This window comes from Lagopus muta, chromosome 15 (genome assembly GCF_023343835.1).
Source record: "Lagopus muta isolate bLagMut1 chromosome 15, bLagMut1 primary, whole genome shotgun sequence".
Taxonomy (NCBI): Eukaryota; Metazoa; Chordata; class Aves; order Galliformes; family Phasianidae; genus Lagopus; species Lagopus muta.
In genome coordinates, this window is record NC_064447.1 from 12,914,019 (window position 1) to 12,927,488 (window position 13,470).

Genomic DNA, 13,470 nt, shown 5'->3' on the forward strand with positions numbered 1-13,470 from the left:
CTTTGTAACGTGCCTCCAGCATTATGCTGTAAAGCAGTCAGCTCTGCTCCATGAGAATCCATTTTTTGTCTCTTCTCATCTCCCAGATTTCCTTCCTCTGAAATGTGATGTGTGTGGAGAAGTCTTCTGTAAGGACCACATCTGCTACGATGAGCACAGCTGTAGCTCTGCCTGCAAGGCAGTGAGTTCCTGGGTGTGAGTCAGTGAGCACCACTGCACGTCACCGAGTCATGCAGGAGGGCTGCTCTGAGCCTTCACCTGTGGTTTCTATGAAAGCAGGTAGAAAAACCACGGGACAGCAGCTAATGATGCAGCAGAATTGCAGCTGTATTGAAGCACAGCCTTTCTGAGCTCACTTCTAGACTGTCTTTCTTCTCGCTCGTTTTGCTTCTTCACAAAGAGGAGTGCTTGATACTCTCAGCAATGTACTGTGGCCTAAGACTTACAGCAGAAGAAATAAATTGAGTGAGGGAGAATGCTGATCTCTGGCTGATACTCGAGTGCATGTAGTGCTCAGTACTCCAGAATCATATTTAAAATGAATTTATTGGATATGCTGCTATAAACTCATTTGGCAAAGCACTTCTGGCCTTTTGGATACAGATTTGCAACTGCCTTCCTGAAAATCCTCTTCAAGAGAATTAATGAATAGAACATAACATACTTATGAATATACTTCCCATCACCCATGGGTAAGAGAAAGGGAAGGGCAAAGCAACAATTGTCAGGCTTCTGATTGGTGTGTGTGCTCTCAGGATGTGCAGGATCCTGCGTGTCCACTCTGTAAAGCACCTGTCCCTGTACAGAAGGGTGAAGTACGAGGTATTGTGGTTGGAGCCCACATGGATAAGGACTGCAAATACAATCCAGCACAGCAAAAGGTAAGGAAACTGCTGTTGGAATCTAAGCAGCCTGCTTAATGCTTGTCAAGCTAGGTCTTCTGACAGCAGAGCATGCAGGAGCTTGCTGTTCAATCTCTGTTTTAAGGGCAATCCAGCATTCATGCTTCAGCTTCGTTGTTACCTGGGAAGCTGATCACAGAAAGCAAACAATCATTGTTAACTTCGTGTCCTCTGTTATCTAGATCTTCACAAACAAGTGTTTAAAGCCAGGCTGCAAAAGGAAAGAGATTATGAAAGTAGTTTGTGAGCAGTGTGGTGGCAACTTCTGCATAAAGCATCGGCATCCTCTGGATCATGACTGCAAAGCAAGCAGCCGCCCCATCTCCAAGGCTGGGTGAGCTGCAGCTGTGGTACTCAGAGCTCAAGCTGAAACCTCAGAGCTCAGATCAGGGCTTGGTGGGGAGCTCAGGCAAACAAGGAGCAACGTAGACCACTGGTCACCTGAGTTAAACAGCCCTTAGTTCCTCTTTGAATCTTGGGCATAATTCTTGATAGTCTGAGCCAAGGAAAAAAGTTTCTTCTCAAACAACTTCCTAAAATTCTCCCAAGTTTGCTTAACTTGATAGCATGACTTTTTTAAAAAGCCCTGAGAACAGGTGCTGGCCATCTGCAGCACTGTTTGGGCTCTTGATCTAAATACTGGAATCTTAAAGCTTTGCACAGAACCTTAAAGTAACCGGGAATAAAATCAATAGCTTACTAACCTAATTAGCTTACTAACCTAATTTTAAACTTAAAACATCTCTTGCAGGCAGACAAAACATCCTTGTTCTGTGCAGTAGGAGTGTAAAGTCTGGATGTCAGATGCAGATAATTAAACTGGATGGACGAATGAGACTGTGGGTGTGTTTAAGTGGTGCTGAGCCTGGCCGTGTTTCTTTGCAGATCCCCAGCTCTGATGCGAGCCTCTCAAACTGCCTTCAAGTCAATGGGAGCAATTGCAGTGCCATCTAATGGGAACCTTCAGCACAACAGGTGTGAGCTGTGGAACGAGGGAAAGATGAACGAGGTTTATAGAACGCTTTTATGTCAGCACAGCATAGCAGTGCTGCTGTCACACCTTGAGCTGCTGCAGGGTTGGTAGTCGACCTTTGATCAGGAATGCAGCAGGGTTCTGGTAGCACGGGGGAATGCTTCTCCACACTGCAGGAATTAAAATGGCTGTGTAGATGCAGGCATGAGGACACAGAGTTGCTCATTGGGCCAGCAGGTTGTCTCCCGCTGGCTCAGTATGAGGCTTTTGGTTCAGTTTTGAGAGCTGGTGCTGCTTCTGAATGCTGAAAAGCACAGTGAGCCTCTGAATGAATGGCCTGAGGCCTTCCCTGCCATGGTGTATCTCCTTGTGACCACAGGTTTTAGTGGTGTGGCTCTCACAGTGCATTCTTATGTCTTTCAGGTGCAGATGATAGAGGCTCTTCACATCTGGATCAAACCTTTGTCTACTTTTAAGTTAATCTCATCAGAAGCTCTTTTCTATGCAAGTAATTTATTTTTCGTGCAATCTCTTAGCCTTTCAATAATCTGTCACCCTTTCTAAGACTTTGTTTCTTTCATGATATTACAGCTTTTCTTCTAAGAAAAACACTTGAGGAAATAATAGTAAGAACGCTAAAATTAAGTTGAAACACGGCCAGCTTTGTTTAGGTCAAGCAAGGCTAAACTGAGTGTCTCCTAAGATGGGAGCCTGAAATACAGGCTGCTGACATAGCTCTCAATCCTTTTGGAAATCAATTGGCACACAATGCAGCGTTCTCCTTGACAAACAACATCTATCAATGTGAAGCTAGTATTCTATAATGTCTCTCTGTTTCTGGATGTTGTTTGGAGTACTTGATTTATAAAGCCATATTCAGTTTTCCTGGGCCCTCCCTAAGCAATTCACTGAAAGGATAGTGCTCACAGAGGCATGCACAGCATAATTCTTCATAATTTATTGCCCCCTAGGTAGGAATGTAGAATGGTGTGGGTGTTTCCTTGTGGTTGGGGCAAAAAGGGAAGCAAAACAGCTATTAACTGTTTCTTGTTGCATATAATGAGGCTGAAATGCAGCATTGTGGAAGGAGCTTACTCTTGCTTTCTTCCTGAAAGGCTTAAACAAAGGCATAACAGATATGCGACATCTATTATCTTCATCAGCTGTATTACCTAGAGGCTCTGCTCTTTAAACTGCAGGAACATCCAGCTGCTTAGCTTGGGGCCTGAAGTATTGCAGCTTGATGAAATGGAAATGTGCTGTTAATGAACAGTGCTAATTCCCCAGCTGCGATCTAAGTAGACCTCTCATCCAACTAATTGTGAGAAAAATGCCAAAGCTTACTGATGATGTCAGGGGGTTAAGACCTCAATTTCATGTGTCATTGGAGCTATTCCTCTGCACTCTGGGGCTGGTAGGCTGGAGCCTTGGCTTAGGACTAACTGAAGGGTAATTGCAGTCCCTCAAATCACCTGCAGCTATGAGCTTCCAATGCCGTTCTGCTGAGGTGGGAGGAATAGCGTAGCAGAAAATGTTGCATTCCTTGACCTGGGAAAAATAATCGTTGATAATTCAGCAGGAGATGAGAGCACAACTGCAGTTAATGCACGTACATTCAACCTTGTGCTCTGCCACGTTTGTGTGTAGATCATGGTGCGCTGCTTCTCTCTTTTCAAAAAGACTCCTTAGAGTATGAATGCTAAAGGGAAGCATGCCTTTATGGTTCCTTATAGGAAAACTGAATACGTGGCCAAAGTACTGACATGCAGGCTTTTTGTCAGGGCAGAGATAAGGTAATTTCTTGATGGCATGGAACAATAAATGAGCGTGCTAGCTCTGTTCACATCTCACCTAGTGGGATTTCATCTCATACAGTGACGTGTTTTTTGGAGAGCGATTAAAGCCCTGTAAAGCTTTCGGCTGGCCAAATAAAATTCGTGAAGCCGGGCGGTACGAGTTACCGCCGCTAATTCCATGCAGCCTAATTTTACACAGTCGTGAGGTCTGAATTGTGATAGGCCAATGTCTGTAATACCGCGTTTAACCACAGGGTGGCGCAATAGGACGCGTAATAAAATCTGATGCTGAGACGGCTAAGCGTAGAGCGCGCTTCCATCCGCGATAGAACAAAGCTGAAAGGACAGCTCTGCTTTTTAGACAGCGCCCCCTGCGGGCCGCCCGCTGCGCTCAGCTCCGGCGCCGCGCTGCTGGCAGGACTTTGTAATCCCTGTACGTTGCACGGGGCTGGCGCTGTGCCCCGGTAGGGGAAGGGGCTGCGGGGGGAGCAGCAGCGGGCGCTGGCCGGGTTGGCGTGCTGTGAGGTGAGGAGGACGTGGGGGCGGCGCTGAGGAGCGTGAAGGTTTGCCTCCTCCCGTAGGTGAGGTGCCGGGAGGCGTTGCCTGCAGCCCACAAGGAAGCGTTCCGGTGACACGGTTGTTTTCCTTAACTGTCCCTGCCCGTAAATTACCACGGAGCGCTTTGTGCATGCGGTATTTATAGCGATGGGCATTGGCACGCTGCCGGGAAGCCCTGCCCTGGGAGGTGTTTCCTGTCAGCCCACAATAGCTGTGTAAGCTGCGCTGGGTGCCTTCACCAGGGCAACGGCGGGCGGGGCGAGCTCCGTGTCGCCGCACGTGGAGGCAGACGGCCGCCAGCACACAGCAGCTCGGCGAGGGGAAATGACGTCACGGCTGCCCTCCGCGAGCCGGCCGGGCTCCCGGCATGCGCCCTCTGAGTGGGCGTTCTACAGCGGAGCTCCGCTTCCTATTGGTCGCTCTTAAGATTGGCACACCGAGAGCCAACCAGATGCGCAGATTCTCTCCCTGCAGCCAATGGGAGAGAGGGGGCGGGCTGCGGCGCCAAGCGTGAGGCTCAGTTAAATGTGAGGAGGAGGCGGGCCCGGGGAAAGGTGCGTGGCGGCGTTCGGGGATGCGGCCGTGCGGCGCCTCGGGTCCTTCTAATGCGTATCCGCGGCGGGTGCGGGGCCCCGAGGCCTCTCTGCCCCGCGCGGGCCTGGCCGCAGGTGCGGGCCTGCCGTGTGGCGTTTCGCTCGTGTCGGTGTGGTGGGGAAGTGGAACCGCGAGGGCTTCTGATGTGCGGGGATTTGCGCGCGCTGCGGGAGCAGAGGGGCGCGCGGTGCAGCGGCTCGTGGGGTGAGGCGGGGGGGGGAGTAGGGGGCGCAGTGCAGGCCGGAAGTCACGTGGTGCCGCCGGCTGGGCACGAGAGTGCTCCGAAAGTAGTGCCTCCTGGTTATCTGCGTGGAAATGGCGACGGATGCGAGGAGTGCCGTAACGCTGCTGGACAGAGCGAGTTCTCAGCTACAGAACGCTGCGTGCCGGCACATCCAGCGCTGTAGCAGAAATGCTGAGTCGTGGCTTGAGGCACTGATAAACACCTGGTGGGAAGGCAGGGCCAGACCAGGGTGGCTCAGGTGCATGCAGTGCAATGCAGCTGTGTGATCCGAGGGGTGGAGCCGGGACACAGCCCTCATGTAAGGGCTGGCAGTGGAGGTGAGAGCTTCTCACTGGAGATCCCTGCCTGAGGCTTTCTGAAAAGTAAGCAGCTTCTTTCCATTATTTCTATGCTCATGGCTGTTGCATTTGAGCAAGCCCTCGCCTGCTGCAGCCTGGGACCTTGCTGCTGTGCTGTCATTGCTGCACTTTCCATCGTGTTACAACCACCTGTGTCCTGTGCACAGAAAGCTGTGCGCTTTTACCGCCAATGAACAAGAGCCTGCATGCCGTGCTTATAGGAAATCTACACCAATGTAGGTGTCACCACTGCAGAAACACACCACCCACCTCCCGACTGTGCTCACACCCACTGCATAGTCTCCACAAGTATTCAGCAAGCATCAATGAGTGTTAATGAGTGCCGTTTCTTCTACATGAAGGAACTAAGAGATGTATTTTTACTTCATGTTCACTTCCATGTCAGGTGGCCCTTCTGCTGCCATCTGTCACACAGCAGTAAAAACTCATGGGATCTTGGTGGGAAGTTTCAGCTTTTACTGCCATCCCACCAACGTCCGTGTCTGACATTGGGGGCCAATGTAACAAAATAGGAGGCATTACTTTCAGAGCAGCCCTACTGTGCTGCCTACAGGTGGCAAGGCATGCTGCTACTGACCTGCTTCCCAATGCTGCACAGCTCTGCTGCCCTGCTGCTGAGTGCAGCACAGACTGCATCAGTTGTGGGTGCTGGGCTCTCACAGAGAACAGAAGCCATGGAGTTTTTTAACAGGGGAGTGATATTCTGGTTTTGCAGCAGCTGAACTGGATCGTATTATGAAAGGAAAAAGCTGAGAATGCCCCCAAGTTAATTGAAGTTCAGTGCAAACGAGCATTTTCCTAGTTAAGATATAATTCTTGTGCTAGTGTAGACCCTGTGTATGAGGTTTGTACTTTTTAGATTTAAAAAGAAAAACAACCAAAACCACAAAATGAAGAGTTGTAACGGTGCTTTGATTGTTGGTAATTAGACAATATTCTTTTTCAGAATGGCGAAGAAGAATATACAAATCAAGGAAATGAAAGAAGAGAAAAGAAAAAAGCTAAAGCGACGTGTGACCCAAAAGGGAGAGCTGGAGTCAGAGGCCGAACCCAAGAAAAAGAAACGAAGTCTCCAGGTAGGTCGTACTGGTTTTCACTGTTCAATTCAGTGCAGTGTGGGTAGGTTGTTACCTGTGGTGTTCCCCATGTGATTCAGTTGCAGTTGTCCCTTGTATAGGGGACATGTATGGGGGATTCCACTTTTGCCTGGAGTGAAAGTGAAAAAGAGAAGGTAAATGGAGCAAACATCTTGGGCTGTGTCTGATGGTTTGGAATACTTGTAGCAGTCAGAGTCTCTCGTCTGAATGCTTTTGTGAAAGACAAAGGATGAGTGAGAGCGTGTGGGTGAGAGGGGAGCCCAATGGCTCTGATCAGCTGTCATATGGCAATGGAGGCGTAGCTGAAGCCTTCATGTGATTCTGAGTGGCTGGAAAAGCATAAAGGTTTTTTTCATGGAAATCCTGTTGGTATTTGTACAGAATGTCGAATGGCCAGAAGGTGTCAGCAGTCTCTTTGTGTAATGAAATATTTGATGAATTGATTTTATGATAATGAGGTTAACAATATTGAGATGTTAAGTAGAAACTAAAGGGTGTTCATTTTTTTTTCTAATGGAAACGGTGCATAAACAAGGTGACTTAATTCAGTTCTTCCAAGTGCTTAATGTGGAACGTGGATCAAAGGAAGGAACGTGGTTTGATGATATTGCAAAGTGGAGAACAAAAGGTGAAGTTCTGTTACTTAGGATAAGCCATGGTCTCATAGGACACGGTTACCTGACATAAATGTGAGAGCTGTGTGTTGCTGTCATTACCATGAGATGTGTGATTCAATAGAGATCACAACTAGAATATACCACTACCTATTTTATTGCTGTGCTCTACCTGAGCATACTGGCAGTGCTACTTCTTTCTGAGAGCTTTTGCTTGTGTGCAAGTACTGCATGTGTCTGCAGTTGTTGTGAACCACGAGAAAAGCCAACCTATGGGCAGCAGCAGCTGTTTGGAGGTCTGTAAATACCTGTGGTTTTGAACACAGCAGGAATGTGCTGAAGTAAGGAAAGAGTGCACAGTGCACTTTGGTCTATTCCAAAGTAAAATGGCAAGTCACTTATGTGTAGCTTCATAAAAGGAAATGTTTCTCCTTCCCTTTGTAAGATGTGCATTACAGACTTCAGATTCATTATAATGTAATTCAGTTTGTGTAGAAATGATTTTCCAGGGTAAGAAATGTGAAATGGAAAGTCAAAATTAAGGTGATGTTGTCTGATCTTTCTTTTTGGACCATCTGATGTCACCTGGTCAGCTTGTAGGAGGCCTGGATCAGCTCTTGTTGTCCTTGCAGGCTGTAGGACAGTGAAAGAGAGAGCAAATATGAAATGGAAAGCAGGCTTCTTAGTGCTGCTAGGGAGCATGGCTAGGCACAGCGTTCTTAGGACTATAAATGTTGGTGTCAGAGGGTGGCTTAAACATGTATCTGGTGTTAGTTTTAGGGAATGCCATATAAGGTCTACGAGAAGCTATTTTTTGGCATCAGCTTTATAAACTATAACTGTTGATAGTAGGAAAGTGTAAGTCAGTAGACCACATTTTTTATTTGAAATGGCTGGCAAGGATGAAAAACATCAGGCAAATCTTAAGCAATTTTACTGCAGAAATGGTCAATGAGTGTCAGCTGTATCCCACTTTGACTGTTGCTCATGTGCACTCCCAAATTAGTGTGAAATAGCAGTTAAGTCACAGTGGTGTGCTTTAAAATGCTTTGGCAATCAGGTCTTGTCAGTGTGCAAGATGCAGCTGAAAACAAGTCAAATTTGCTGTGCATATATAGGAAGGTGAGAAGGAGCACTCGAGAGAAGCAAGCTGCAGAGTGATGGCTCTGGTAGCTGGATGGAACAAAGACAACTGCTGGGAATGCTCTGCTACTTTAAAGTAAGCTTAACCTCTGATAGACCTGCTGGAATTGCTGAAGTATGACAGCTGGATTCTGATTCTGTGCTGCATTCTGTGCTGCGGTGGACTTCTAATGCAGGAACTGAAGTGAAGAGAACTTTTTTTTGGTGTTCTTAAGGCAAGAATTGGTAGGTCCCAGTTCCTTCCAAGGAGTCTCATGTGATGGAAGTAGGTCAGAAGATAGCAGCATGGCACGCTGCTTGTGGAGGGGGAGTTTCCACTGGGTCATTCAGTCACTTTTCTTTCCCATGATTTACTTTTTGTCCTATTCTGTTACAGCACTTTCAGTCTGCAAAGCGGAAAATGTAAATCTCTAAATGATTTTGTGACAGAGCTGCAGGCAGGCGCGTTGGAATCTGTCTTAAGTGACCGAATTTATTACACATTGATTATTCCTTCATGGAATTTATCTCAGAAATTTTCAGCAGCCTGAGATGAAAGCATTTTTCCTTGGAACAGCTTGACCTTTTGGAGCAATCTTGATGCCTTATTGATTTTCATCTTCTCAGTTTCTTTTCTTTACGTTGAATAGCAGTGAGTGATTCAGGTACAACAGAAGTGTTTCCGTGAATGATCTCAGAACCACGTGGCTCTGCGTGCCAAATCCGAGTGGGGCTCAGCAATGCAAGTTTTTAGATTGAATTTCCTTTGTGTTATTTATGTATCTTTACTGATTTTCATAACATTGCTGTTCTATTGAGCTACTTGGCAATAAAACCCACGTGTCTTCAACATTGATTTTTAAAACGCCTGGGCATTAGTGTCTGTGTTCTTAATGATTTTGTAGCTTACCAACACAGCCTTACATTAAACCGTACTGTAATTGGAGATTATTCTTTATATTGTCAGATAATATAGGCATAAAGAAAAGAAATTTGAAGTATGCCTCCTAGACTGGTGGTCTGGAGCTGAATGCTGGCTTCTTAAAGAAGAACTTTCTGATGGGCCTTGTCTGTGACAAATTTTGTCTCGGCTCCATGGCAAGAATATTCATGATTTTTATCTGTCGTGTTGGAGTAACAGAAGCATTGGAAGTGCTTGTTTGCAGTCACTCGTGCCTTGCTTCTGTTCATGGATTTCTTCACCCTTCAGATTTCAGCTGCCTCGGTGCTATGGAAGCGTACTGGAAAGCAGAACTGACGTTAGGAGCCTTGTAGGCAAGGAACGTGGTGCAGTGGTGGCTTTGGTTGTGAAGGCTGTTGGCGCTGTGCTGAGAACGACCTCGCCGTACCAAAGGATCTTTTGACCTTGGGACATAAGGGCTGCTGTTCCTCCAGGGCTGTTCTCAGAGCTGCAGGCTTCCTGCAGAACAGTAAGAAATTCTTCCAGAGTTGAACATCTATTAAGCAAGAGACTCAAAATTGATAATCCATAGAAAACAACGTTAATTTCCTCTTCCTTCCCTATTTAGTCTAGCAAATGTTGTAACTTCAAGGAAAATTGAGTAAGAGCCAGTCAGGTCATTATAAATCAAATCCTGTTGTTTGTGGTTGAAGGGTATTTTGTGTAATGCTCATGCAGCATTGTCTGTTCCTTGTCATCTTCAGCAGTGCTGGTGGTTGGAGGAGGAGGAGTCAACGTTTCCCCCAGATAAAGGCAAAATCAGTGGGAAAGGAATTTAATTTTTGAGATTCCATACAGGCAGTACAAACAATGGCAAATAAACAAGTAGCTCAGAGCGTTTCTTTAATCAGAGGGCTGCTGTGCAGGTGCCCAAACAGTAAGCTCTGTTTGCTAAATGGAAAATGGCAAACTTAGTAGGGAAAGTGTTTTTCTCTTCAGCCTTTTGGGGATTGTGATAAAGACCAACAAGGAGGTACTAAACTCATCCTGCAGCAAAGCCAACCACGAAAAGTGATTCTCTAAAATCATTGTTTTGTGTGCAGGAGAGGAAAACCCCCCACAGACCACAGTGTTTCAGCTGTGGAGGTGAACAATTCTGGTGTGAGCTTGGTGGAATGCTTAGGAGTGCTACTTTGATACGATCTCTAGTGCTGCTTGTAATCAGGTAACTGGGGGAGTAATATGAATGGTTAATGAATGCAAACCAGACGTTTGTGGTGTAAGATCCATCAAGCAGATAATGTAAAGCTCTCATCAGAAAGTGTATTTCTTTCTTTGGCAGCCCACTGATTCATACTAAAGCCTGTTGCTGGAATAAAGAGCTGTGGATGGCTTGCAGACAGTCTATGAGTCCTGTCTTGTTACTTTGATTGATTTATTGGTTCATTTTGGATGATGTGAAGCCTTTTGCGTAACCACCAAAATAAGCTGCATTTTCCACCCTGAGCTGCGTTGTGAAGTTGCACCTCAGTGCAGGTCCTCCTGCATTTGTACAGTTTTGCTTTACTAACTTAATCCTGCGTGCTGTGCTTAATGTTATCCATGTGGTCATTTTAAAGAGATATTTAGAGAACTGGTCTTCCACATTGGGGGAAAAAATAAAAGGAAAATAGATTACTGAATATATATTTTTAGCTAAAGTGAGGATCTTGTAGTGTTTTCTGACAACACAGCTTGCATTTCTAATGTGCAAATAGAGCTGTGTGTGTTATGAAGAGAAGATGACACAATCTTTCATCCCTGCCTCGACGCAGGGGTGCACCAGCAGTTGTTTTGTTGGGAGGGATAACTCTGGTGAATTAATCTCTCTTTCTGGTGATAAGGAGGGGAAGATAGCTCCTTCTCAAGGCAAACCTAAATGTCAGTGGGGATGTTAATGAACTTTCGTTAGCCTGCTGGTCTTGGCCAGCCTGCAATGGAGACGTTGGGCCCATTCTCTCTCCTTCCTGCTGGTTGCTGTTACTGATGTCAGTCATTCTCTGCCTTGCTCCAAGGTCTCCCTGCTGGCCCTGAACTTCTGACTGCTGCTCCACAGGACAGCCCTGTGATGGCTGAAAGCAATTACCAAACCGGGACCCCATTTGTGACTTGCTGTGTGGGATCCTACGTGTTTTGTCTGCTTTCTTAATATCTATGCGATATTATTCAAATTAGGGGAAAGGGAATAAAAAAACAAACTCAGAGGGCAGCTGCTTATGGGACAGAGCTCTTTGCTTCCTGCTAACACTTCTTTCTTAGAATATTGGTAGAGTTGGTACAAATCATTTGATTGAATTAACCACGTGTTTATTTATCTTCTAAAAGAAGTGAATTTTTTTGTCACACCACATCGTGTTTGTAGGGAACGCGAGGCCTTCTGTAAACAAACATGTCTAAGAAGGTACAAAATAATGTCTGACATACGGATATGCATAGATTAGGCAGAATAATTTCACATTCCTTTGAAAATTATTTTTGTAATGGTACGAGTCGATTTCCCAGGAAAGAGTGTTCACAGCTGGGAAAACAGTTGCTGCTTTGAAGATGGTTTTCCCAGGCGAAAGGCTCACGTCCCCAACTGTGTTTGGGATAAACAACGCGTGGTGCATTTCTTACTTTGGTTTAAAGGAATTGGGCATTTTTCAGCACTTATTAACCAGCAAAAGTGCTGTGCTCACTCTGGGTATTTGCATTAATCTGTATACGTCCAAATGTAGTTCTTTACTTTTCCTCGTGCCCAGGGATTGAGGTGATGAGAGTTCAGGGGTGGAAACACAACCGTTCCTGGTTTGCCATCAAGAGGGGAAATTCTTTCTCTTCTTGGAGCACAACTGACGTTTCCTTTCCGCTCTCGCTCTTTACTCAGTGGTGAGAACTTTCCTTGACTGTTCTTGCTAGGCTTCCAATATAAATCCTTGCTTTCATGACTTAGCTGCACATATTTTCAGGAAACTGGAGCTCAGGGCAGGGTTCCCACTGATGGCTGAAGCTTCTGTGGATGCTGAGAATCGCTGAGGTCAGGAGCAGGGGCAGGTGATAGTGAGTGCATGCCACCCAGCTCCACTCAATGGAGAACGCTGCTGTTGTGCCTTTGTCAACTGTGGTTGACTCATTCTCTGTTTCTGGTTCTAGCTCATCATAGAGGCAAGATGACTGGAAACTGCTAGAAAAGGCCTGAATTACCTAATATCAAAAAATAGGCCCCAATCTTCAGAAATAAAATGCATCTGATTATATGTGTGAATTCTCAAAACATTCTACTTGGCAAGAAGTTACGCTGTAAGCTTGAGAGGATGAATGTTTGCTACGTATTGCTCTTGGTAGGGCTGGGGGCATGGAGTGTGTGCACTGTGACAGGACTGCAGACTGAATCCTTAGATCTGCTCCTTCCTCTTGATTGCTGCTGGGTACAGTTTTATAAATGTTAATTTATCTAAAAAAGAAAAAAAGGCGCAGACTTGAATGTTTAAAGTCAGGTCAGTGTTAAAATCAGCAGCTTTCCCAGTCCTTGACAGAATGCTGCTGCTTTTGAAAACCAAATGGGCATAACGAGGATTTTTATGAAATACTAATTATTTGATGGAATCTATTATACAACACAAAGCCTTTCTGAGTAGATAGGGGCAGCGATGGCTGCTTCTGCAGTATGGATGAGGAACTGGCATTATTTCACCTGGGTTTTCCTTCTCCAGAATCCCCTTTGCATTTAAGAGGCAAAATTGAGAGCCATGCGAAAGAGCAGTGTATGTTTGTATATGTTAATTGATAAATCACAGTATAGATAACATGGCTCTTGTGTAGGAGATCAAAGCCATGTAGATTAATAAATTCTTATAAAATGCCTGTGTTACATCCAACAAGTAATTAGAACAGAAAATTAATCTTTGGACTTGTAGAAGCTGCCTGAAGTGTTGCGTGTACAAGCATGAAGGTATTTGACAGGAGAGCCTCTTACCTAAAGAACCAGACCCTGCCTTTGAATGCATTTCCCTACTTCTAATTGAATCCCACTAGAGTTCTGTAGGACATGAAGCAGATGATCATCATACGATGTTTTATTGAATTTTCAGCATTATCTTAATAATTTGCATCTGTGAGGCAGGCTTTGCAAACAGCAAATGTACACAGGGGAAGATGGAGAGCTCTGCCCCTACACCCTTTGTGTTTGAAGCACCTCAGAGCCATTCAGACAACGTGCTGAAGAATTAGAGCTGCATCACCTGAAATGGAGCATGGAGTTTATATGACAGCATGCAAGGAAGATGCATGTT

At 45.6% G+C, this 13,470-nt stretch overlaps 2 protein-coding genes across 5 annotated transcripts in view; both read left to right on the forward strand.

Moving 5' to 3' along the window:
- The first annotated feature begins 798 nt into the window (after window positions 1–798).
- ZFAND2A (zinc finger AN1-type containing 2A) lies at window positions 799–2,403 on the forward strand. Its single transcript, XM_048961511.1, has 4 exons — window positions 799–881; window positions 1,085–1,236; window positions 1,788–1,877; window positions 2,299–2,403. The coding sequence occupies exons 1-4, from the start codon at window positions 843–845 to the stop codon at window positions 2,306–2,308; spliced, it is 291 nt and encodes a 96-aa protein (XP_048817468.1). The 5' UTR covers window positions 799–842; the 3' UTR covers window positions 2,309–2,403.
- A 2,294-nt stretch (window positions 2,404–4,697) lies between these two features.
- Window positions 4,698–13,470, forward strand: part of C15H7orf50 (chromosome 15 C7orf50 homolog) — a 99,124-nt gene continuing 90,351 nt past the window's right edge. Inside the window, exons 1-2 of one of the 4 annotated variants that reach the window (XM_048961505.1) lie at window positions 4,698–4,783; window positions 6,373–6,502. In XM_048961505.1, the coding sequence (XP_048817462.1) occupies window positions 6,374–6,502 (129 nt within the window). In that variant the 5' untranslated portion in view covers window positions 4,698–4,783; window position 6,373. The other 3 variants (XM_048961506.1, XM_048961507.1, XM_048961504.1) reach the window with 3 other exon arrangements.

Coding starts and splice junctions, on each gene's coding strand:
- ZFAND2A (XM_048961511.1), top strand. CDS start 843: ATGGATAAGGACTGCAAATACAATCCAGCACAGCAAAAG. Junction 882..1,084: donor ACAATCCAGCACAGCAAAAG/GTAAGGAAACTG, acceptor TCTGTTATCTAG/ATCTTCACAAACAAGTGTTT. Junction 1,237..1,787: donor CGCCCCATCTCCAAGGCTGG/GTGAGCTGCAGC, acceptor GTTTCTTTGCAG/ATCCCCAGCTCTGATGCGAG.